Consider the following 23,350-nt stretch of genomic DNA (forward strand, 5'->3'; position numbering starts at 1 on the left):
ACTGAAGAAAAACTTCCCCAAAGAACCACATGTTTACTGGGATGCCAAAAAGGGGGCATTTAAAGCAGCACTGGCACCAAGAAAAGACAAGCAATTTTAATAAGCTTTATGATTTATGAATGAATATATATGTATCTTCTGTATCTTACATTTTTCTCAATACTTTTAATGAAATGTGCCTTTTCTCAAATCACATTTCATTCCTCTTGGTGTGGAGGTGTCATGCAGGCCCCCCCACCTGACAGGAATGAGCCACACTAATTTCGCCACATGGATATTAAATTTCAATTTGTTGCTGGGAAGAAGAGAAGGCCTGTTACAAGAATTGCCAGACCTCGACTCTAAAAAAAATTTCATATTAACAGACAGTGTTTATAGACAAAGGAGCTAATCCCTGCTCCAATTCAATCCATAAACAGATGTGGTCAGACCAATTAGTCACATGACTAACTGGCTGTTGCAGAATTTGAACTGGAGCCTGCAGAAAACTGTTTTGCTCCTGGACTGAAGAAGACCTCCTGTCTGCCTGTCTGCTCCTATCTCTTTCTCATGGAACTCCAAAAAACCACCGAAGACACATGAACCCCAAGAGAGAAAAGTCTCCTCAGTGAACAAGGTTTAAGGAGAATACTGGGCCCCAAAGAAAAGCAGGATCCACCTACAATCAAGGACTCTACAGTGAGCTCGAAGAACCGTAACAACAACTCTTCAGATTTTGCCTCAAACCTTTTCACTTTATTTTTCTGTCTCTATTTGCATGTGTGTATCGCGTATGTATGCTAGCATGGGCGCATTGTGTATCCGTAGGCATCAACCGAATTAGAGATTAAGTTTAATAAAATTTCATCTTTCTTTTTTAAACCTAAGAAAGCCTGTTTGTGCTGGTTTATTTGCCTTATAATTGGAAAATGGTGAACAAGGATTCACCAAGGGGGAACTAAAACACAGTGTGTTTAGAATTAAACCCTGTTACAGTAAGACCAGATGAAGGCTGAAAGAGAACCCTAAACCTCTTTCTCACCTGGTCGTAACAAGATGTTAAACTGAGGCCCCATCTGCCTGTTCGGGTGAATGCAGAAGATTTCGAAGAAGAGCAGGGGAGTTATCCTCGGTGTCCTGACTGCCATTTATTAAGGTGGATGGTAGCATAATGGTAATGCTATTGGACTAGTAATTCAGAGGCTTGGACTAATGCTCCAGTGGCATGAGTTCAAATCTCACCACGGCAGCTGAAGGGATTTAAGTTCAATTAATAAATATGGAATACAGTGCTAGTCTCATTAATAATGATCACAAGACTACCAGATTGTCATAAAAACCCATTTGGTTCAATAATGGCCTTCAGGGAAGGAAATCTGCTGACCTTACCCAGTATGTGACTCCAGGTCCACATCAATGTGATTGACTCTTAAGTGGCCTCCTGAAATGAAAAGTTCCACTTCAGAGTCTTGAGCAGAATAACCAGGCTGTCATCACTTGGTGAATGAATGGGTAGAGCTGATTGTCCATTCAATAGGATTTGGTAGATAATAATTAGCCCGCGGCACTTTACAACTGTTTGGGGCATCTATAAAAAAGCAATTTGAATAAAGGAGAAAGAGATTTTTGTTCCAACAAATTTTTATAATATAAAGTTTATTTTTTCTTACTTTTCCTTTCTGTCTCTTTTCCTCCTCTCTTTTGCCCTCCCTATTTATCTTTCTATACCTAATTCATGCTATTTCCTACTTCACTGTTCCTGTTTCTTTCTCGATCTTTAAATCTCATTAGTTAAGGAGATCGACTGTTGGTCCCATCATTCATTGAGGTCTCAGATTCCCCGTTTCCATCGTTATCAGCTTATACTTCCAGCAAGTTACGATGCCGAAAACTTTTGAGTTGAGGGGTGCAGCAAAGAGTCTAACTAACGGCTCGCACTGGGAGATACCCCACTTCCACAAAATCTGTGTTCATTATGTACTTATGCCTAAACAAAATCAGGCATTGACCCCCCCACACTGCAGTCTCCAGTGGATGTTGAGTCTCAAGGTGAGCCACTGAGGCAAGCATTGCAACTGTCTTGAACTGCTTGCCGTCCTTGAATTGACTTATGGAATATGTATTTCAACACTAGTTACAGTCACACACATACAATGAACAGTTAACTGTACACCCACCTCTCCATAATCAAGAGGAAATCTGTAAACGCTGCATAATGTTATTCAAAGCTTGTGAAGGATAAGTTTATCGGGGTTAAAGTTATCACATCTGCACTCAGGAGATTAAAGTTTTAATTTAAGACTAGTGCTCAGGGTGACATTATTTGATGTGATAGTGAGTAGGTTGGTTTGACTTTGGAATCTCTGACAGAGGTGATACCAGGAGTCATGTGAGCCAGCTCTCATTGGTGAAGTGCACTCAAGTTCAAACCATGAGACAGATGAGAAACATTACCACACTAACTTGTTGATGTATGATATTTCAGTGTGTTCCAGCACAACTGTTCAGTTTGGATACATCCTGTGGTAGTACCTGAGTAGAGGATACTGCAGACTGATTTAGTTAAACAGTAGCTCGGGTAAACCATTCTCCTCCCATCTCCCACTCGCACCTAATGTGAATGAGACAGTGTTGTTCACAGCACTGGGAGCAACAAAGTTCCTGATTATAATCAGGCTTTCTCCGTCCAATACGTTTTCACCATGGAATCCGGTTCTTATCACATGCCTTGACTCAAAAGTACTCAGTAAACAATGAAGCAAGACCAGACTTGAATTTATGTACTGTGTTATTGCAACTAGCAAAGTGCTTTTCAAACAATGAACCACTTTGAAGTGTAATCAGACTTATGATAGCAAACTCATTGGAGTAGATCTTGACTTTGTGCCATAACATAAAACAGGTTATAGTGACCAGGCAGCCTTTTTTACATCGCTCCATTGACTTGAATGGGAATAAAAGTGGGAAGTGATAAAAGGTGCTGCCAATTGACTATCTGCATTTTACACTATTGCATAAAGTCATGATCTACCCCCTTAAATGTCAAGGATATTTGTATCCAAAACACTCTTGCACTAAGAAATGTAGCAAAAAGTATAGAATATGGTAATATATATATATATATATATATATATAAAATATATATTACTATATAAAATATATATATATATATATATAAAAATAAAACATTTAATTAACTTCTCTTTATTTGTACTTCTTTTCTTTCAATTTCTCTCAATTTTTGTTCTCTGTCTCTCTGGAATGTCTATTCTGTTGCTTTTACTTCAATCATTAACTCTTGCCACTCTGCTCTCTGCCCGTTGCCCTGTCTGTCCAGTGTCACCAACTTGCCGTCATTTCCCTACTGCTCCTCTTTATAACCCTGCCCAATGCCTTCTCCTTGTTTTCTGAAGATGCAGACTCATCCTGAGATATTTTATTCACTGAGGCCAGGTACCCTCTGGTTCCCTGCCTGTGGCTGGTATCCATCTATGAACATAGGCAGTTTGTGCTGATCGACCATGGGGAGCTATTGCAGACTGACCCACCTCCCTCCACCCTTTTTTTTATCTCAAAGTATTTACACCATTTCTGGTGCCTCTACCATATCTCTCTCTGAGATTATCTAATTGAATACAGAATATCATTTTATTTTTGATCATTATGGAAATACATCACTGTGTTAAAGTGTGTGTTCTAAGTGGTTCATTGTTTGAGAAGCACTTGCCAGATGAGAAAGCGCACTTCATAAATTCAAGCCTGTCCTCGCTTCCATTGTTTTCTGAGTACATTTCAAGCCCACCAACGACCCCTCCCCCTCTTCACTTGCTCAAAACCTAATTCTTTTCTAACCTTTTGCCAGTTCTGATGAAAGGTCACTGACCTGAAACGTTAACTCTGCTTCTCTCTCCACAGATGCTGCCAGATCTGCTGAGTGTTTCCAGCACTTTCTATTTTTATTTCAGATTTCCAGAATCTGCAGTATTTTGCTTTTATTGTGTGATAAGAATACAATCGCTGGAGAAAGTGTATTAAAAGCCTGATTATAATCAAAAATGCTGTTAGTCACAGCACTGTGAATAATACTCACAACAACTTATATTTATATAGCACCTTTAACATTGTAAAACAACCCAAGGTACTTCAAAGGTACATGATTGAACAAAATTTGACACTGAGACACATAGGGAGATATTAGGACAGGCGACCAAAAGTTTGGTCAAAAATGTAGATTTAAAGGAGCATCTTAAAGTTGGAAAGAGGCGGAGTGGTTTAGAGTCATAGACAGATACAGCACTGAAACAGGCCCTTTGGCCCACCGAGTCTGTGCTGACCAACAACCACCCATTTATACTAATCCTACATTAATCCCATATTCCCTACCACATCCCCACCATTCTCCTACCACCTACCTACACTAGGGGCAATTTACAATAGCCAATTTACCTATCAACCCGCAAGTCTTTGGCTGTGGGAGGAAACCAGAGCACCCGGTGGAAACCCACGCAGTCACAGGGAGAACTTGCAAACTCCACACAGGCAATACCCAGAACTGAACCCAGGTTGCTGGAGCTGTGAGGCTGCAGTGCTAACCACTGTGCCGCCCTGGGGAGGGAGGGAATTCCAGAGCTTAGGACCTAGGCAGCTGAAGGCACAGTTGCCAATGATGGAGCAATTAAAATTGGGAATGCGTAAGAGGCCAGAATCGGAAAAGTGCAGATGTTGAGTGTTGTAGGGCTGGAGAATGTCATGGAAATAGGAAGGGGGCAAGGCCGTGGAGGGATTCGAACACCAGTCTTTTTATTCTTCAATGAACAATCTTGCCTCATTTCTATCTATTCTCTCTCTCTCTCCAAATAGATTCAGTGAATTTCTCAGCTACTCTTAGACGCATCATAGAGTTGGAAGTACATGTTGCAAATAGATTCCAAGAGATGGCCTTGTCTTTACTTGGCTTCCTGCTTTAGGGTCACATGAAGCACGAAGATTCCCCAATTACTCCATGAATGGTTCCATAGAACTGGGGGTAATTTTATCTTTTATCTACGGGCAATATGATAGTGAAAGGGCTCCCTATTTTACATCTCGCCCGATTTTCATCTAGCGTCAACTTCAATAGAAATAAAACAGGACAATGTGTAAAAGGACCGGCCGTTCATGATCACCCATTTATCGCTGGAGATAAAAGTTGAAATTAGACCTGCCCTTCTTTAGTGGCCTGAATATGTATATTCATAATCAATTAACAGGCAGGAAAAGACCAGCTAGTCCATTAGACCTGCCCCACACTCATGATGACCAAAGCATCATGACTTGACACTTCCTGCCTCTTAACCCTGCTCCTTTCCATGGCCTCCATGCAGGATTCAGTGATTGTGCCTGGATTCACTGTAGAGTTGTGCCATTGTTCTAATGCCCAATGTTGACCCGCCCACAGATTGAGCTGAATTGTTGGAAGTTGGACAGGTATCAGTCAGCCAGGGAAGTTTTGCTGCGCCTGCGGTCATTGGCACTTAGAGCTGGTGCCTTACGGCCCAAACCCCAACATTTCTGCTGCTCAAACACGAATTAGGTCCAGCAATTAGGAGGAGAAAAGAGAAGGCTGAGAGGTGACCTGATAAAGGTCTTTAAAATTTTGAAGGGGTCAATGTAGAGAAGATTTTTTTCCAACTTCTGGGGGAGATCAAAACTAGGGGCCATAAATATAAGATAGTCACTAATAAATCCAGTAAGAAGTTCAAGAGAGACTTCTTTACCCAGAGAGTGGTGAAAATGTAAAACTTGCTACCACAAAGAATAGTTGAGTTGAATAGCAAAGGTGTATTCAAGAGGAAGCCAGATAAACACATCAGGAAGAAAGGAATAGAAGGATATATTGATGGGGTGAGATGAGATAGCTAGTGTGGGAGAAGGCTCATGTGGAACATAAACAGCAGCAGAGACCAGTTGGGCCGAATGGCCTGTTTCTGTGCTGTAATTGCCAGGCAATTCAATGTAAACATCCCAGACTCTCACCTTGCTGTTGTGGAATATAATTCTGGAGCAACCAGCCCCTCCCCCAACACCAGTGATGTTGCTATGGCATCTGGAAAAACATAGCTACTGCCCCTAACCTTCTGAGGTTGGGCTGTTTTCCCTGACATTTTCAGGGGGACCCAGGACCAAGTTAGTCCACAACAAAACGGCCCAGCCCTGCCTGCCCTTGGGAATCGTTTCTTCCGCTGGTGGGCAATGTTGATGAGGATTTTTGCTGCAGTGCACTGGGGTTTGCCATCCCTCCCATGCTGAGAGAGTTTCCTGGGAACCCCCCCTTACATTCCAGGACTCCCTCTCTTCCTTGCAATACTCTGCTGGGCTCCTGTACAACCCTTTCCCCCCTCCCCACACTGCACACTTTCAGAGCTTGCCAGCCTGGAAGATGCCAAATCTCTCATTTAGAGAAGTAGCCAGACCTACACATTCCTCACGGCCCTCACCTGGATAATCTGCTGGCCCATCCCACAGAGACCTTGTCTGTCCTGAAGAGAGAATAGATGGTTGTCCGTGGTGGTTCTGTTACAGTCACGAGTATCTCAGGCACAACTCTACATGATGTCATTTGATTGATGTATCAAAAGAAAAAAAGGTTGCATTTATTTAGTGCCTTTCATGACCTCAGGACATTGCAAAGCACTTTACAACCGATGAAGTACTTTCGAAGTGTAATCACTGTTGTAACGTAGGAAAGGGAGCAACCAATCTGAGCACAGTAAGATCCCACAAACAGTAATGCGATGAATAACCAGTTGGTTGAGGGGCCAGACACCAGGCGAACACCCCTGCTCTTCTTTAAAAAAGTGCCATAGCATTTTTTACATCCACCTGAAAGGGCAGATGGGGCCTCAGATTAACATCTCACCTGTAAAACAACATCTCTGAGAGTGTCAGCCTAGATTTTGTTGCCAAAGTCTCTGGAGTGGGAATTGAATCCAGAACCTGCTGACTCAGAGGTGAGAATGCTACCACTGAGCTACAGCTGACCCTGTGTTAGTATAGTTACTAAATAGTTAATATAGTTTTACATATAACATGGTTAAAGTTGGGTGTTAATGGGGAAAGTATCACTTCACAGATACTGTTAAACAAAGCCCTGCACATTTTGCGATCCCACAAGCTACAAATAACTTTGCTGTAATAAGACATACTTCTTCCTCCTTGTGTTGCTGATGCAGACAGTTTGATGTCCCTTCCAGTATAATTTGCTGACTGAGTGTGAAAGGTAACCGGGTCTTTCTTTTCTTTCCCCAGAATAAACTGGTTGATGCTTGTGAGAAATTACAGCTGAGATTAGCCTCGATGGAGAGATTCACGGCAGAGACTCTGAACAACAAAAGCCACAGTGCTAAGGCGAGTGTCCTCGTTTAACCAGCATCCCCTCCCACTGCACCAGTTTCTGGTTGTGGGAACGTGTTCCCTCGTTCTGGAAGAATTACTTGCTTTAAAGTGATGTTTACTGATAGACTTCCATAGGGAATTGGATATATATTTGAAAGGGACAAAAGTGCAGAGCCAGGGGAAAGAGCAGGAGGAGTGCCACTATATAAATTTGAGAATAGTTCCCGGGATGAGGAACTTCAGTTATTAAGATAGATTGGAGAAGTTAGGACTGTTTTCCTTGGAGAAGAGAAGGCTGAGAGCAGATTTGATTGAAGTATTCAAAATCATGAGTGGTCTGGACAGAGTAGATAGAAAGAAACTATTCCCACTCGTGAAAGGATCAAGAATGAGAGGGCGCAGATTTAAAGTATTTGGAAAGAGAAGCAAAAGTGACATGAGGAAAAACTTTTTCACGCAGCAAGTCATTAAGGTCTGGAATGTGCTGCCTGAGAGTGTGGTGGAGGCAGGTTCAATTGAAGCATTCAAAAGGGAATTAGACAGTTATATGAAAGGGAAGAATGTGCAGGGTTAGCGGGAGAAGGCAGGGGAATGGAACTGAGGGAGTTGTTCTTTCAGAGAGCCAGTGGGACACGATGGGCCAAATGGCCTCCTTCTGCACTGTAACGATTATGTGGTTCTGTGAAGTTTATTCATGGGATGTGAGCATCAGTGGCAAGGCCAACATTTGTTGCCCAACATTAATAGCCCATGAGAAGGTGGTGATGAGCTGCCTTCTTGAACTGCTGCAGTCCATGTGGTGTTGGTATAGCGAAAGTGCAGTTAGGAAGGGAGTTCCAGGATTTTGACCCAGTGATAGTGAAGTAACGGCAACATAGTTCCTAGTCAGGATGGTGTATGGCTTGGAGGAGAACTTGCACGTGGTGGTGTTCCCATGTATCTGTTTCCCTTGTCCTTCTAAGTAGTAGAGGCTGCGGGTTTGGAAGGTGCTGTTGAAGGAGGCTTAGCAAGTTGCTGCAGTGCATCTTGCAGATGGTACACACTGCAGCCACTATGAGCTAGTGGTGGCGGAAGTGAATGTTTAAGGTAGTGGATGGGGTGCTAATCAAGTGGGCTGCTTTGTCCTGGATGGTGTCGAGCTTCTTGAATGTTGTTAGAGCATCCAGGCAAGTGGAGAGTATTCCATCACACTCCTGACTTGTGCCTAGTAGATGGTGGACAGGCTTTGCAGAGTCAGGAGATGAGTTACTTGTCACAAAACTTCCAGCCTCTGACCTGCTCTTGCAGCCACAGTATTGATATGGCTGATCCAGTTATGTTTCTAGCCAATTATCATCGCCAGGATGTGAATGGTGGGAGATTCAGTGATAGTAATGCCATTGACCATCAAGGGGAGATGGTTAGATTTTCTCTTGTTGGTGATGGTCATGGCCAGGTAATTGTGTGACATGAATATTACTTGCCAGTTATCAGCCCGAGCCTGAATGTTGTCCGGGTTTTGCTGTATGTGAACAAGGACTGCTTCAGTTGTTACGACCGAGGGGAGAGGAGTGCACTGTCTTTCTCTAGTTCAACTTCTCCAACGATCACAACATATACTTAAATGTTTACCCAGTTACCGATACAGCTAATTATATACTCTTTTATTTCAGAATAAAATCCACCAGCCAGGTTTTTTTAATAAATGACAAAATTAGCAATTTATTATAAAACAAGGCTTATTCAGTAAAGATGCAAAGCATTAACACACAGATTGAAATATGAAAGTTCCCTTTTAACGTAGCCCAACACACACACACACACTCACGCATATACCGATTTTAAAAAAAAAAGATTTTTTTTCTGCAGAGATCTCTTTACCAAAAAAACAAAAAAGTACTTTGGCCAAATACTTGTTAATTCTTGAAGGAAAAGGAGAAGATATGGAATGATATCTGTTCTCCCTTTATTCTGGCATCCCAAATACGCGTAGACGGCTGTCACTGGGATCTTTTTGGAGCAGTTCTCTTCAGGCGATGTCGAGGATTAGTCTGGCAGGCTTTCCAGGAGAAATGCGGCATCGGTTTCTCTATTTCTCAAACTGGATTTTCAGGGTTTCTCAGAGAGGTGGAGAAAGATGAGATGGATGCTTCTCTCAGCAGGCTGCAATCCTAACTGCCTCAAAACAATCCAAAACGAAACCAACTCTTGACCACCATAAATATTGACATGTCACTTCTCTGTAAACAACTTCCCCTAGTCTCCAAGGCTCCTGTTGTTTATTTAGCTTAAGACATGTGACAACCAATAAGGGTTGTTTTTAAACAGAAAGCTCAAGTCCCAATGTCCTTCCAGTGATCTTTTTTTTAAAAAAAGTCCAGAATCTATGGAATCACTTCAGTCCTCCAAAGGCATCCATTTCCATAATTTTAAAACATGACTTTCATAAAACTTTCATAACACCTCCATCCTTAGAGGAATGAAATGCCATTTTTAAATGCATTTCATGTCAAAGTGTGGAAAAAAGCAGAAGATTAAAAAAATTAAAACACACTTACACACTCATTCTCATTCACTCTTTACCTATAACTAATACAGTTATGCCCTGTATCATCTTTGCACTCAGATAATTCAAAGCAAGGTTAAATTCTAGACAAAGTATCAGTAATTACATTATTTTTCCCCACAATGTGGATAATCTCTAACTGTAATAGTAAACTCCATTGAAATAGTCTGGCATTCTGGTTTTTGAACTTTTCCACAAGGCTCAGGGGTTACGATTGCTATATACCAGTGTCTTTCTGTAATCGTGGCGGATATATACTTCAAAATGCTTCAGAGCTAGCAGTAAGCCCAGGGTTTACTTTCCCACTGTTAAGCATCTCTTCTGGTGTCAATTTAGCTTTATGGAAAAGTATCCCACTGGCCTGTCTATGTCTGATTCATCGTCTTGTAACATGACTACACCGACTCGCAGGTCACGAGCATCAATTGCTACCTTGAAGGGATTCGTGAAATTTGGGTAGCAAACACTGTTAATCTGTTAATTCTATATCAATGGTTTGATTATATGCAGGTGAAGGGTGTTAATTGGGTTCTTAGTTGAGCACTTATAAGCAGACACTAACTGAGATTGGTGGAAGGTTTTGAGTGAGGAGCTACATGTTTGTAATCCTTTTACTCTGTGTGATAAATGTGAAACTGAGTAAATATAGGTTCCAGCACTATCCTTCCATAACCAGCTTTCTGAGGTTTAGCAAACACTGGTTCATTGATCAAAATGGCTTTCAGCCTCTCAAAAGATGCTTGGCACTCTCCTGACCACTCGACCTTGACTTTCTTTTTTGTAGTAAATCAGTCATTGGAGCAGCTATAGTGCTAAAATTTGCTACAAACTTGCGAAAGAAACCACACATCCCCAAAAACCTCATGATTTCTCACTTAGTCTTAGGAGTAGGGAACTCCACTAATGCAACACTTGTCCTTTCCCTACTATATGCCCTAGGTAGGTTATCTGCGCTTCTGCAAATTCACTTTTGGCAAGGTTTACCACCAAATCTGCCAACTGTAATTTTCTAAACAGAGCTTCTGGTTGTTCCAAGTGGTCCTTCCAAGTGTCGCTCTATATTAGCACATCATCAAGGTAAACTACACAGTTAGGAACACTGGCTACCACTTGGTTCATTAGTCTCTGAAAAGTGGCTGGGGCCTTTATTTTAGCCCGAATGGCATTACTCAGCATTGGAAAAGACCGTCTGGCATGAGAAAGGCCAATATTTCTTTAGCTCGGGGTGTTAAAGGAAATTGCCAGTATCCTTTTAACAAATCTATTTTGGTAAGAGATGTGGCACTGCCAACTCTGTCAATACAGTCTTCCAAGTGAGTAATTGGGTAGGAGTAGGCCTTTGGCACTGCATTAACCTTTCTGTAGTGTATGCAGAATCTAGTTGCACCATCAGGCTTAGGCACTAACAAGACTGGGGAGCTCCAGTTGCTTTGACTGGGTTCAATTAGGTCGTTTTCAACATGTATTGGATTTCTGCTTTCACCTGGCCTGTTTCTCTGGACCTAAGCGACAAGGATGCTGTTTTATAGAAGAGGCTTCTCCTACATCCACATCATGTATGTCTAAGGTTGTACATTCTGGTTTATGCCTACAGACTCCTTTGAATGCTGTGAGTAGCCTTGTTAGGTCTCCTCGTTGTTCTGCATCTAAATATGAAAGTATAATGTCCAATCTCCCAAACAATTCAGTATTAGCTAACCAGATAGTAGGAGGTTCAATTTGAGAATTGTCTAGGCCTCCTTCTGCCTCATCCTCACTATCCCTTTCATTCTTCACTAACCCTATTACCTGACATACCTGTGCATGCTTATCCTCCTCCTGGCGGAGATATTGTTTCAACATATTGATGTGACACAGCCAATTCTTTTTGTGGTGATCTGGGGTGTCAATCAAATAATTTACTTTACCAATCTTCGACTACTCTATATGGTCCATGGAACCATGCTTTTAGCGGTTCACCCTGTAAAGGCAGTAATACTAACACCTCATCCCCTGGTTGAAATATTCAGGTTTTGGCATGCTTGTCTGCCCATTTCTTCATGGTTGTTTGGGAAGCTTTCAGATGTTCCTGAGCCATTTTGCAGACTCTCGTGAGATACATAATGTAACACGGAAGATTTGTCCCCCGTTCTAAAAACTTTTCTTTGAATAGTTTTAGAGGACCTCTTACCTCATGTCCATAAACTAATTCCAAAACTGGTAGACTCATTAGGTGAATCCCTGGTGGCAAACAAAAGAAATTCTAGCTCTTTATCCCAATCATGGGGATATTCATGACAGTAAGCCCTGATCTCATTTTGAGGGTCTGATGGTTCCGTTCTAAAGCCCTTTGTGTCTGTGGGTGAGGAATTTAACTGTGTTATACCCAGATTACTCATAACTTCTAGGAAAATATTAGACATAAAATTGGAATCTTGATCCGACTGGATCTCAATCGGTAATCCAAATTGAGTGAAGAACAGGGTTAACCTTTCTACCACTACCTTGGCAGAAATTGTTCTCAAGGGAATGGCCTCTGGGAACGGAGTAGCCATATCCATAATAGTGAGCATATATTGATGTCCCACTTTTGTTTTCGGTAAAAGTCCCACAGTCTACCAACACCCTACTAAATTGTTCCCCAAAAACTGATATGGGAATTAGAGGTGCTGGTTTATGGCAGGTTGCGGTTTTCCCATAATCTAGCATGTATGGCACATTTTACAAAACCTCGCCATGTCCTTGTAAAGACCTGGCCAGTAAAAATGTCAATCTCTACGTGATTGGATCTTCCCGATCCCCACATGTCCCACCATAGGAATTTCATGCGCTATCCTTAATATTTCTCGGCGATACTTGGGCAGTCCCAATATCTGGTGAACTACCGTCCATTCTTCATTCACAGGTCTGTGAGGAGGTCTCCACTTGCTTATCAGAATCCCATTTCTAAAATAGTAGCCTTCCGGAGCTCCCTTTACTTCAGCTTCATTAGAGCCGATTGTGCCACTTTACTTAACTTTAGTTGACTTGCTGAGCCGTGATCAGAAAAGATGTACTGCACATTTCCTTCAGATTATTCAAGTCCCCAAAGAAAGTTTCAGATATTCAGCTGTCTGTGGTGTCAATTTGACATCTGATAATGGAACTTGTTTAGCCTTTGTTTGGGCCGCTACACATAAAGGAAAAATTGCTGGAAGCTTTTCCTGCAACTGCTCTGTCTCTTTGACTTCACTTGGTCTTTCTGTGACTATTGGAGAAGCTACTACCTTCACTTCAGCCAAGTCATTCCCCCGGAGTAGATGAACTCCATCTACAGGCAAACTATGGACAACTCCTATGGTTCCCGTTCCAGACATTAGGTCATACTCCAGGTGCACCCGATACAAAGGTACGGGTATACACTCCCCACTGATACCATTCACTAAAACCTTGGTATTCAGTATACTCTCTCATGGAAAAGTTATGTCTTTCCCCAGGGCGGCACAGTGGCGCAGTGGTTAGCACCGCAGTCTCACAGCTCTAGTGACCCGGGTTCAATTATAGGACATGCCTGTGAGGAGTTTGCAAGTTCTCCCTGTGACCGCGTGGGTTTTCGCCGGGTGTTCCGGTTTCCTTCCACATGCCAAAGACTTGCAGGCTGATAGGTAAATTGGCCATTATAAATTGCTCCTAGTATAGGTAGGTGGTAGGGGCATTGAGGAAAGGTGGGGATGGGGTAGGAGTATGGGATTAATGTGGGATTAGTATAAATGGGTGGTTGATGGTCGGCACAGACTCGAAGGGCCTGCTCCAGTGCTGTATCTCTAAATAAATAAAAATAAATAATAATAATAAAAGTTTGGGTGGCTCCTATGTTCCTAGGTATAACACAAACATGAAAAAGTCAGTAGGCAGGCACATAATAAAAATATGATGAAATAAAATAAAATAACAAAGGGGCCAGTCATGCTGTGAAATTATTGAACTCAATGTTCAGTCCCGTAGGCTGTAGCGTGCCTAATCAGAAAATTAGGTGCTGTTCATCGAGTTTGCGTTGATGTTCAATGGAACACTGCGGCAGGCCCAGGACAGAGATGTGGCCATGACAGCATGTTCCCAAATCTAAGGAATTTTGGAAAATCATAGCTACTGCATCCACTATTCTCTACAGCTATCTCTTTTAGAACCCTTAGATGTAGGCCATCAGGTCCTGGGGATTTGCCAGAGTTTAGTCCCTTAAGTTTCTCCAATACTTTTTCTCTGCTAATATGAATTACTTTAATTTTCTCACTCTTTTTAGCCCCTCGGTTACCCTCTATTTCTGGTATGTAATTTGTGTCATCCACTGTGAAGACAGTCACAATATTTTTGTTCAATACCTCTGCCATTTCCTCATTCCCTATAATAATTTCTCCTGACTCTGCTTTTAGGGACCAACATTTACTTCAGCTACTGTCTTCCTTTTTATATACTTCTAAAAGCTCTGATAATCTGTTTTTATATTTCTGGCTAGTTTACTCTCATATTCTATTGTTCCCCTATTATCAACTTTTTGGTGGCGCTTTGTTGGTTCCTAAAATACTCCCAAATCTTCAGACTTACCACTGTTCTTTGCAACATTATAAGCCTCTTCTTTTAATCAAATGCCATCCTTAACTTCCTAGCGAGCCATGGATATGTCTTTCTTGCTGAGCTTTTGTTTTGTTTCTTTAAATGTTTCCCACTGTTTATTTACCGCCATACCTTTTAGTCTATTTATCCAATCAACATTAGCCTTTTCTCCTCTCATACCTATGTAATTGGCTTTGTTTAAGCATAAGATTCCTTTTTGTGATTGGAGTACGTCACTTTCAAACTTAAGATGGAATTCAATAGTATTACGATCACTATTTCCCAGCAGATCTTTTACTATGAGATTACTAACTAACTGTGCCTCATTACATAATTCTAGATCTAAAATAGCTTTATCCCTAGTCAGTTTCACAATGTATTGCTTGAGGAAACTGTCATGAAAACGTTCTCCAAACTCATCTTCTAGACCACCCTTGCCAATTTGATTACTCCAGTCTATGTGACGATTAAACTCCCCCACAATTATTACATTACCATTGTTACAAGCTGCAATTATTTCTTGTTTAATGCGCTGTCCAATGGTATAACTACAGTTAGGGGGCTTATAAACTACTCCCACCAATGTTTTCCGACTCTTGTTATTCCTAATTTCCATCCATACTGATTCTACTTCATGATCTTCTGAGCCCAGTCCTTTCTCACTAATGCCCTTATGTCATCCTTTGTTATCAGAGCTACCCCTCCTCCTTTGCCATTCTGTCTTTCCGAAATATTGTGTGCCCTGGAATATTTATTTCCCAACCTTGGTCACCTTGTAACCATGTTTCTGTAATGGTGATTAAATTTGAACCATTTATCTCTATTTGTTCCACTAGTTTATCTATCTTATTGCAGATGCTTCCCGCATTGAGATAAAGAACTTTGAATTCCATTTTTAACTGTGCGATCATTGCGCTCCTCCAATTCTGGCCTCTTCTGTATCCTCGATTTACTTCACCCCACCATTGGTGGCTGTGACATTAGCTGCCTAGGTCTTTAACTCTGGAATTCCCTCCCTAAACCTCTCTGCTTTTAAGATGGTCCTTAAAACCTATGTCTTTGTCCAAGCCTTTGTCACCTGTCCTAATATCTCTTTACACGGTTCAGTGTCATATTTTGTCTGATATGGTTCCTGTGAAGGGACATTTTGCTACATATAAATGCAAGTTGTTGTAAAGATGCTGCTTTTGCTGACTGGGGTGACTTCAGTGACTGGGGGTATTGCAGCCTTGATTAATGGCATTGGTTGCATCTTTTCCTTACTGACAGCTTCTCTCCACCTTCCTGCTGACAGGCTAATGCCAGCGGTGCCAGGGAACTAATCATCCAACGCCTGAACTTTATACGTGAGATGTGCGAGAATGAGGAACAGCGACTGTTGGAGATGATCCATGATGAGGAAGAGCGGGTCCAACAGAGCATCCTGACCCAGAAAACATACTGGACGGAATCCCAGCAGAAGCTAACTGACATAAAAAACTACCTAGTGGACACACTGACCAAAATGGATGATGGTGCCCTTATGGTGAACAACAGTTTTCCATTACTATCCAGTCCCATTTAGAAATTGCTTCCGTTTACTAATTAACTGAATTCACTCTCTCTCTTTCTGCAGAAACGTCAGAAGGAAATATTTGAAAGGTACGTCCAGCCAATAATATAGAGCAAACACTGACAACTGACACCAAGCTCAGCATAACCCATTGAAGCTTTACTCCTGCAGTTTACAATGTCAGCTGGACCCAAGTGTTAGCCCTATACCTTGTCTAAACTCACGAGTGTCAGTAATGTGCCTTGTCTGAACCCACGAGTGTTAGCACTATGCGTTGTTTGAACTCGTGTGTTAACGCTGTGCCTTGTCTGAACCAAGCGTGCTAGCATTGTGCCTTTTCTGAAATCATGAGTATCAATGCTGTCTCCTGTCTCATCCTGCTTCCGGCCTAGATATAGCAAAATACAGTGGATGTGGGAAATCAGAAATAAAAACAGAAAATGCTGGAAATACTCAGCAGGTCAAGCAGCATCTGTGGAAAGATAAAAAGAGTTAATGTTTCAGATCGATAAGCTTTCTTCAGAACAATTCTGTCTGCTACCTGACCTACCTACCTGAATATTTCTAGCATTTTCTGTTTTTATTCCTACCTGTCAATAATTGGATCTAATTACACATTGAACTTAGCCCTGTAGAGAACGTCAATGAAGTGATGTGAGTCTCTATTCTGACTGGATCAAATTACACATTCTAAACAAGGTGATGAGTAATTATTGCTCGATTTTCCCTCCCAATCCCCCCCTCTTTCTGGCAGTACCAGTCCAAATCTTGATAATTACACTGAGCGGGTGGTGTCTCTTTTTTAAATTCATTTATGGGGATGCGGGGGGGCATTGCTGGCTTTATGGCCCATCCCTAATTTCCTTTGAGAAGTTGGTGGTGAGCTGCCTTCTTGAACCGCTGCAGTCCATGTGGGGTAGGTACACCCACAGTGCTGTTAGTTAGGGAGTTCCAGGATTTTGATTCAGTGACAGTGAAGAAATGGCGATATAGTTCAAAGTCAGGATTGTGTGTGGCTTGGAGGGGAACTTGCGGGTGATGGTGTTCCCAGGCATCTGCTGCCCTTGAACTTCTAGGTGGTAGAGGTCGCAGGTTTGGAAGGTGCTGTCGAAAGAGCTTTGGTGCGTTGCTCTAAACCCACCCTTATCCATTCAAGCTCATCTCCTGCAGTTTACAATGTCATCTAGATTTCCCCATTAGATTATTGCATTGACATAACCTCCAGGGATCTTATTCTGCTTTCCATTCTACAAGGAAAGGCCTGCATGGTAAAGATCAGGCTTGTCTCATCATTACAGGAATCCTGTTTGGGAGTTCCCGGCTCTTTGGGCATAGAGTGCCAACTGTTCTGTCCTCATCCTGCTTCTGTAAGGAGAGCGATGGAGTTACTAAACTGCCTTAAGCAATCTGTAATACTGAATCCATTGACCGGCTAAAGTTCCTGCCATGATTAAACTGCTCCAAGTCACACAATGGAAATCATTTCAATTTAATGATAAATATTATGAATGAAATGGCCCATGACCTGCATCTCAGAGACACCTCCCCAAAATATTTTAAAAATCCTTGCACCTGTGTTTAAAACTTTCACCCTCCCCTCCAAGACCACCAACTGTTTTTTTAACACTTGGTCATCTATGGTATGATCTATTGAAGACTCTCCACCAGTGATTTGAAAACCCCATTTGCCCCTGGGGTTAAACCATGCCGGTCTGTCCAGCGTTGAATGTATTCCTGAAGGTTTCATCACATGACTTCCTAACTCCAATTGTCTCAACTGGTCAAACAGCCTTTCTCACTCCCACACAGCTACCCACCACCTTCCCCACCCCCTCCCCATCCCCATCTCCATCCCTTGCCATCTCCAATATTTTTGGAACTAAAAAACAAAGGAAATGAAGAAAACGTGTACTGTTTGTGATTGTGTGATTTTTCTGCTGGGTGTTGCTCCCAGGATGGTCCTGAAGATGAATCTTTAATTCCTGGAAACTCCAGGGCAATCCTGGAGGGTTGGCAACCCTACCCTCAAATGAGATGAATCTTTGTATCTGGGTTTCAGCAGTTTTTAGTCCTACGATAATGCAGAGTTTTGTAGGCAAGGTTTATGTAGGCACAAGCTCACGTACAATAGCTTCATGTTACTGATGGGGCTTAGCCACTGAGCAAAGTTTACACATTTTATAAATGGCACCTCCCAAACTCCCATTATTACAGGGGAGAAAAATAAATGCATCGAACTGTCGTGGACTGCACCCACATGGGTGAGTTTAACTGAAACAATGAGTAGTTAGAAAATAAATCCTGTATGATGTTGTCCACTATTATAGAATCATACAGCACAGAGAAGGCCATTTGGCCAATCATGCTGATGCTGGCGTGTTGAAAAAGCTATCCAATTAGCCCCACTCCCCTGCGCTGTCTTACGCAGCCTTGCAAACGTTTCCTTTTAAAGTATTTGTCTAATTACGTTTTGAGAGTTACCACTGAATCTGCTCCCAAAACCCTTTCAGGCAGTGCATTTCAGATCATAGCAACTTGCTGTGTAAAAAAAAAACCCATCAGCCCTCTAGTTCTCTTGTCAATTATCTTAAATCCAGTTATCAAGCCTCCTGCCAGTGGAAACAGTTTCTCCCTATTTTTCTATCAAAATCCCTCATGATTTTGAACACCTCTAATAAATCTCCCCTAACCTTCTCTGCTCTGAGAACAATCCTAGCTTCTCTGGTCTGTCCATATGACTGAAGTTCTTCATCCTCTGCATGCTCTCCAAAGCCTTGATATCTTTCCTAAAAGTGCATTGTGAAGAATTAAACATAATACTGCAGCTGTTGTGTGGGTTTTTCTGTTCTGAATGTAATTTGTTGTTCTAGGGCGGAGGGAGCAGAGGGAATTCTTGAGCCCGAGGACTCAAACAAGCTGAACTTCAACCATGCCTGTGCTGACAGTCACCTCCTCGATAGGCTGTGGGCATCTGCGGCCATGATCTGCATTGCAGGTCAGTAATAACTCACACGCAATAATTAGTGTATTGGATCATAAATAGAAACAGTGTAATCTGTTTGAAGAAAACAGGTGCTGTTGGGGAAGAGCAAAGCTAGAGGCCATCATTATAAGAAAGCTTTCAATCACATATTCGCACTATTACTAAGATCACCTATTTCCCCTCTGTTACATCTCCTGACTCTGCCTCTGTCTCAGTTCATCTACTGAGAAACCCTTATTGATGCCTTTGTTACCTCTAGACTTGATTATTCCAACACGCTCCTGGCCAGCATTCCACGTTCTACCCTCTGGAAGCTTGAGGTCATCCAAAACTCTGCTGTCCATGTCTTTACTCATACCAAGTCCTGTTCACCTTTCACCCCTATGCTCACTGACCTCCATTAGCTCCCAGTCAAGCAACACCTCTATTTTAAAAGTCTGATTTCAAATCCCTCCATGACCTCGTGCCTCACTATCTCTGTAATCTCCTCCAGCCCCACAACCCTCTGAGATATCAATACTCATCTAATTCTGGCCTCTCAAGCATCCCTGATTTGAATGGCTGCACCATTGGTGGCTGCGCCTTCAGCTGCCCAGGCCCAACGCTCCGGAATTCCCTCCCTGAACCTCTCTGCCCCTCTACCTCCCTTTCCTCCTTTAAGATGCTCCTTAAAACCTACCTCTTTCACCAAGCTTTTAGCCATCTGCCCTCATATTGCTTTATTAGGCTTGGAGTCAAAATTTGCTTCATAACACTCCTGTGAAGCACCTTGAAATGTTTTGTTATGTGAAAAGCAAATAACAAGCTGTTGTTGAAAATCACTGATAAATCCAGTAAGGTACTCAGAAGAAACCTCTGTACCCAGAGAGTGGTCAGAATGTGGAACTTACTACCACAGGGAGTAGTTGACGTGAATAGCATTGATATATTTAAGGGGAAGCTAGATAAGAACATGAGGGAGAAAGAAATAGAGGGTTATGCTGATAGAGTTAGATGAGGAAAAATGGAAGTAGCCTCGTGGGGAGCATAAACATAAGCATAAACATGGACTAGTTGGGCCAAATAGCTTGTTTCCGTGCTGTAATTTCTATGTAATTCTATGTAATATTAAGGACTAGTTTGAAACCTCATGAATCAGTGGGATTAGCTGGTGATTAACTGAGCTATACAGACCAGAGGTGTCCAAAGTCCGATCCTGGGCTGGTGCTGAGTTAGTTGATCTGAGCAATTGATGAGCTACAATTGGCCTTTGCAGCCCTGGGTTCAGGAGGTAAAGATTGGGCAGAGTGCCCACTGCTGCTTGTTATTTGTGAACCCTGCTGGAGTTCACATGTTGGGTGTTGGGTGGGGGAAAAAAGGATCATGCTTGATGTGACGCTCCTTGGGGTCAAATAATCTGTTAAATTCACTGTCATGTAGCTTCAAGAATAATGAGCACTTGGGTGTAGTACTGGTGGTGCTCATCAATCCCAGCAAGAAACCTACACAGACCATCTCTGTAACCACCACCGGCCCGACAACCTCCGAGATATCGACGCTTCTCCAGTTCTAACCACTTTCTGTCCTCAGTATTTATCACTCCACCATTGGCAGCTATGCGTTCAGCAGCCTGGGCCCTAACCTCTGGAATTCTCTCCCTAAAGCTCTTCTCCTTTAAATCTCTCCTTAAAACCTATCACTTTGACCAAGCCTTTGGTCACCAGTCCAAATATCTCTTTATGTGGTTCCAGGTCAAATTTTCTTTGATAATGCTTCTGTAAAGCGTCTTCAGATGTTTTACAACATTGAAGGCAATATATAAATGCAAGTTGTCGAAGGAGCAGGGAGAAAATTGTTGAGGGAAAGATTTCCTTCGTGCAGTAGTGCATGTGAAAGTGATGGGTAGGTAAAGATGAGCTGGTCCATCAAGCCTGTCCCTCATCTCTCTCACTAGATACTTCATAAACCTATCCTCCCTACAACCATGTTATCTCCCAGGAGAGGCAAAAAAGCTGTAAGGATAAAAGGTCTCTGTAGCAATCTTTCTGACATCCTTGCCATCTATGACCTTACTGTTGATTGTTCCATTGATATCCTGGCATTGACTGAACTTGGTTCACAGGCAGTGAAACATTACCCCTGCTGAAGACTTTGTGCTTGCTACACCTCCCAGTGCCTGGCTACACCTCCCAGCGCCTGGCTACACCTCCTAGCGCCTGGCTACACCTCCCAGCGCCTGGCTACACCTCCCAGCACCTGGCTACACCTCCCAGCGCCTGGCTACACCTCCCAGCGCCTGGCTACACCTCCCAGCGCCTGGCTACACCTCCCAGCACCTGGCTACACCTCCCAACGCCTGGCTACACTTCCCAGCGCCTGGCTACACCTCCCAGCGCCTGGCTACACCTCCCAGCGCCTGGCTACACCTCCCAGCGCCTGGCTACACCTCCCAACGCCTGGCTACACTTCCCAGCGCCTGGCTACACTTCCCAGCGCCTGGCTACACCTCCCAGCGCCTGGCTACACCTCCCAGCGCCTGGCTACACCTCCCAGCGCCTGGCTACACCTCCCAGCGCCTGGCTACACCTCCCAGCGCCTGGCTACACCTCCCAACGCCTGGCTACACCTCCCAGCACCTGCACTGCCCAGTGAGCATAACTTGCCTGGTTTATAATGGATGGAACATCATGGATGTGGCAGCTTGGCCTTTAACACTAAGTCACACCTTGGTCTTACCCTCCACAAACCCTCCCCCCAACTCCTCTGATGCTTCTCCTTTGAGCAACTCACCTTGTTTCACCCTTCTCGCCTTTCCTTTAAATTGTCCTGTCCTTCCAAGCTCCATCCTGGGTTTCTCCCGGTGATGTTCTCATTCCTTTCCTCACTCAATCTCCTGACTGAGCAACTTCTCGCCTTAGTACTTTCTATGGCTTTGGAGGAAATTTCTCGTCATCCAGTACTGGATGTTGCACAAACAGCATGGAAAATTAGAGACAGAGGAGGGGTTGAAAGAGGTGGTGTTGAGGTAAAGCTGGGTGTCATTGGTCTACATCTGGAATCTGACATTGGGGCAGCCCTGGGCTGTGCTGGGCTGGTGTTAGACTGTGCTGGGCTGTGCTATGCTGGACTGGGCAGTGGTATAATGGTACAGTGCATTTGATGAAAATAAAACACCCACCTCAGCCTAATGACAGGCTATGAGGAGGCCTGGAGCCAGAGTTTTGTGGCTGGACTGTGACACTGTTTAAACAATCAGCTCCCTCTATCTGGCCCTGTCTACAGTGGGTGTTTACGTGGTGTCGATTTCACACTTTGTCACTGGCACGTGATATTACAGGGTAGGTTTTCACCTTGCTGTCCAGGTGTGAAGCTCATATAGTAGATAGGCCACTATTATAGAAATGGCCTGATTTTCAGTCTTATGTCGTGAAAATCCAAGTTGCTTCTATAATGGATGGCTAATCTACAACATGAGCTTCACACCCAGGGAGAAGTTTAAAATCCAGTCCCTTATGTTATATACACACTAAGTGAGCTGCATAACTCTTAATAAATTACTTCCAATGCCCTGGAATATCTTAATCCAGCAGCACGGCCAATGAGTGCATCTTGGAGCACCTGACTGATTAATTCACATGAGTAATAAGCAATATTACTCATACAGTTGCGCAGTGGTTAGCACCGCAGCCTCACTGCTCCAGGGACCCGAATTCGATTCTGGGTACTGCCTGTGTGGAGTTTGCAAGTTCTCCCTGTGACCGCGTGGGTTTTCGCCGAGTGCTCCGGTTTCCTCCCACAGCCAAAGACTTGCAGGTGATAGGTAAATTGGCCGTTGTAAATTGCCCCTAGTGTAGGTAGGTGGTAGGAAATATGGGATTACTGTAGGGTTAGTATAAATGGGTGGTTGTTGGTCGGCACAGACTCAGTAGGCCGAAGGGCCTGTTTCAGTGCTGTATCTCTGAATAAATAAATAAAATGCTCTCACTAAAATAGTCTGTTTGAGATTTGGGTTCTGTTCATTTTATTGGATAAATTGTCCAATCAGATTTTCATGTATATACTGGCAGGTTAAAGAGTTATGAAAAGTAGACTGAAATTTTGTAAACTTTACAGAATAAGACCAGGATTAGGCTATTCAGCATCTCGCACCTGTTTGCCTGCCATTCAATTAGATCATAGCCGATCTTTACCTCAGCTTCATTTACCCACCTTTGACCCATATCCCTTGGTTGGGTTATAAACAACAACTGCTTGCATTTATATAGCATCTTCAACATAATAAAACGTTCCAAGGTGCTTCACAGGGACATTACCAAACAAAATAGGACACAGAGCCACATAAGGAGATATTATGAGAGTTGACCAAAAG

The 23,350-nt window shown here is 42.9% G+C and overlaps 1 protein-coding gene across 3 annotated transcripts in view; it reads left to right on the forward strand.

Annotated features, from left to right (window-relative positions):
• Window positions 1–23,350, forward strand: part of LOC137347791 (B box and SPRY domain-containing protein-like) — a 96,333-nt gene that overhangs the window by 68,739 nt on the left and 4,244 nt on the right. For all 3 annotated transcript variants that reach the window (XM_068012761.1, XM_068012762.1, XM_068012760.1), the window contains 4 exons: window positions 7,267–7,365; window positions 15,762–15,992; window positions 16,083–16,108; window positions 18,890–19,014. In XM_068012761.1, coding sequence (XP_067868862.1) covers window positions 7,267–7,365; window positions 15,762–15,992; window positions 16,083–16,108; window positions 18,890–19,014 — 481 coding nt within the window. The remainder of the gene's footprint in view (window positions 1–7,266; window positions 7,366–15,761; window positions 15,993–16,082; window positions 16,109–18,889; window positions 19,015–23,350) is intronic.

Source organism: Heterodontus francisci, chromosome 32 (assembly GCF_036365525.1).
Source record: "Heterodontus francisci isolate sHetFra1 chromosome 32, sHetFra1.hap1, whole genome shotgun sequence".
NCBI classification, from domain to species: Eukaryota; Metazoa; Chordata; class Chondrichthyes; order Heterodontiformes; family Heterodontidae; genus Heterodontus; species Heterodontus francisci.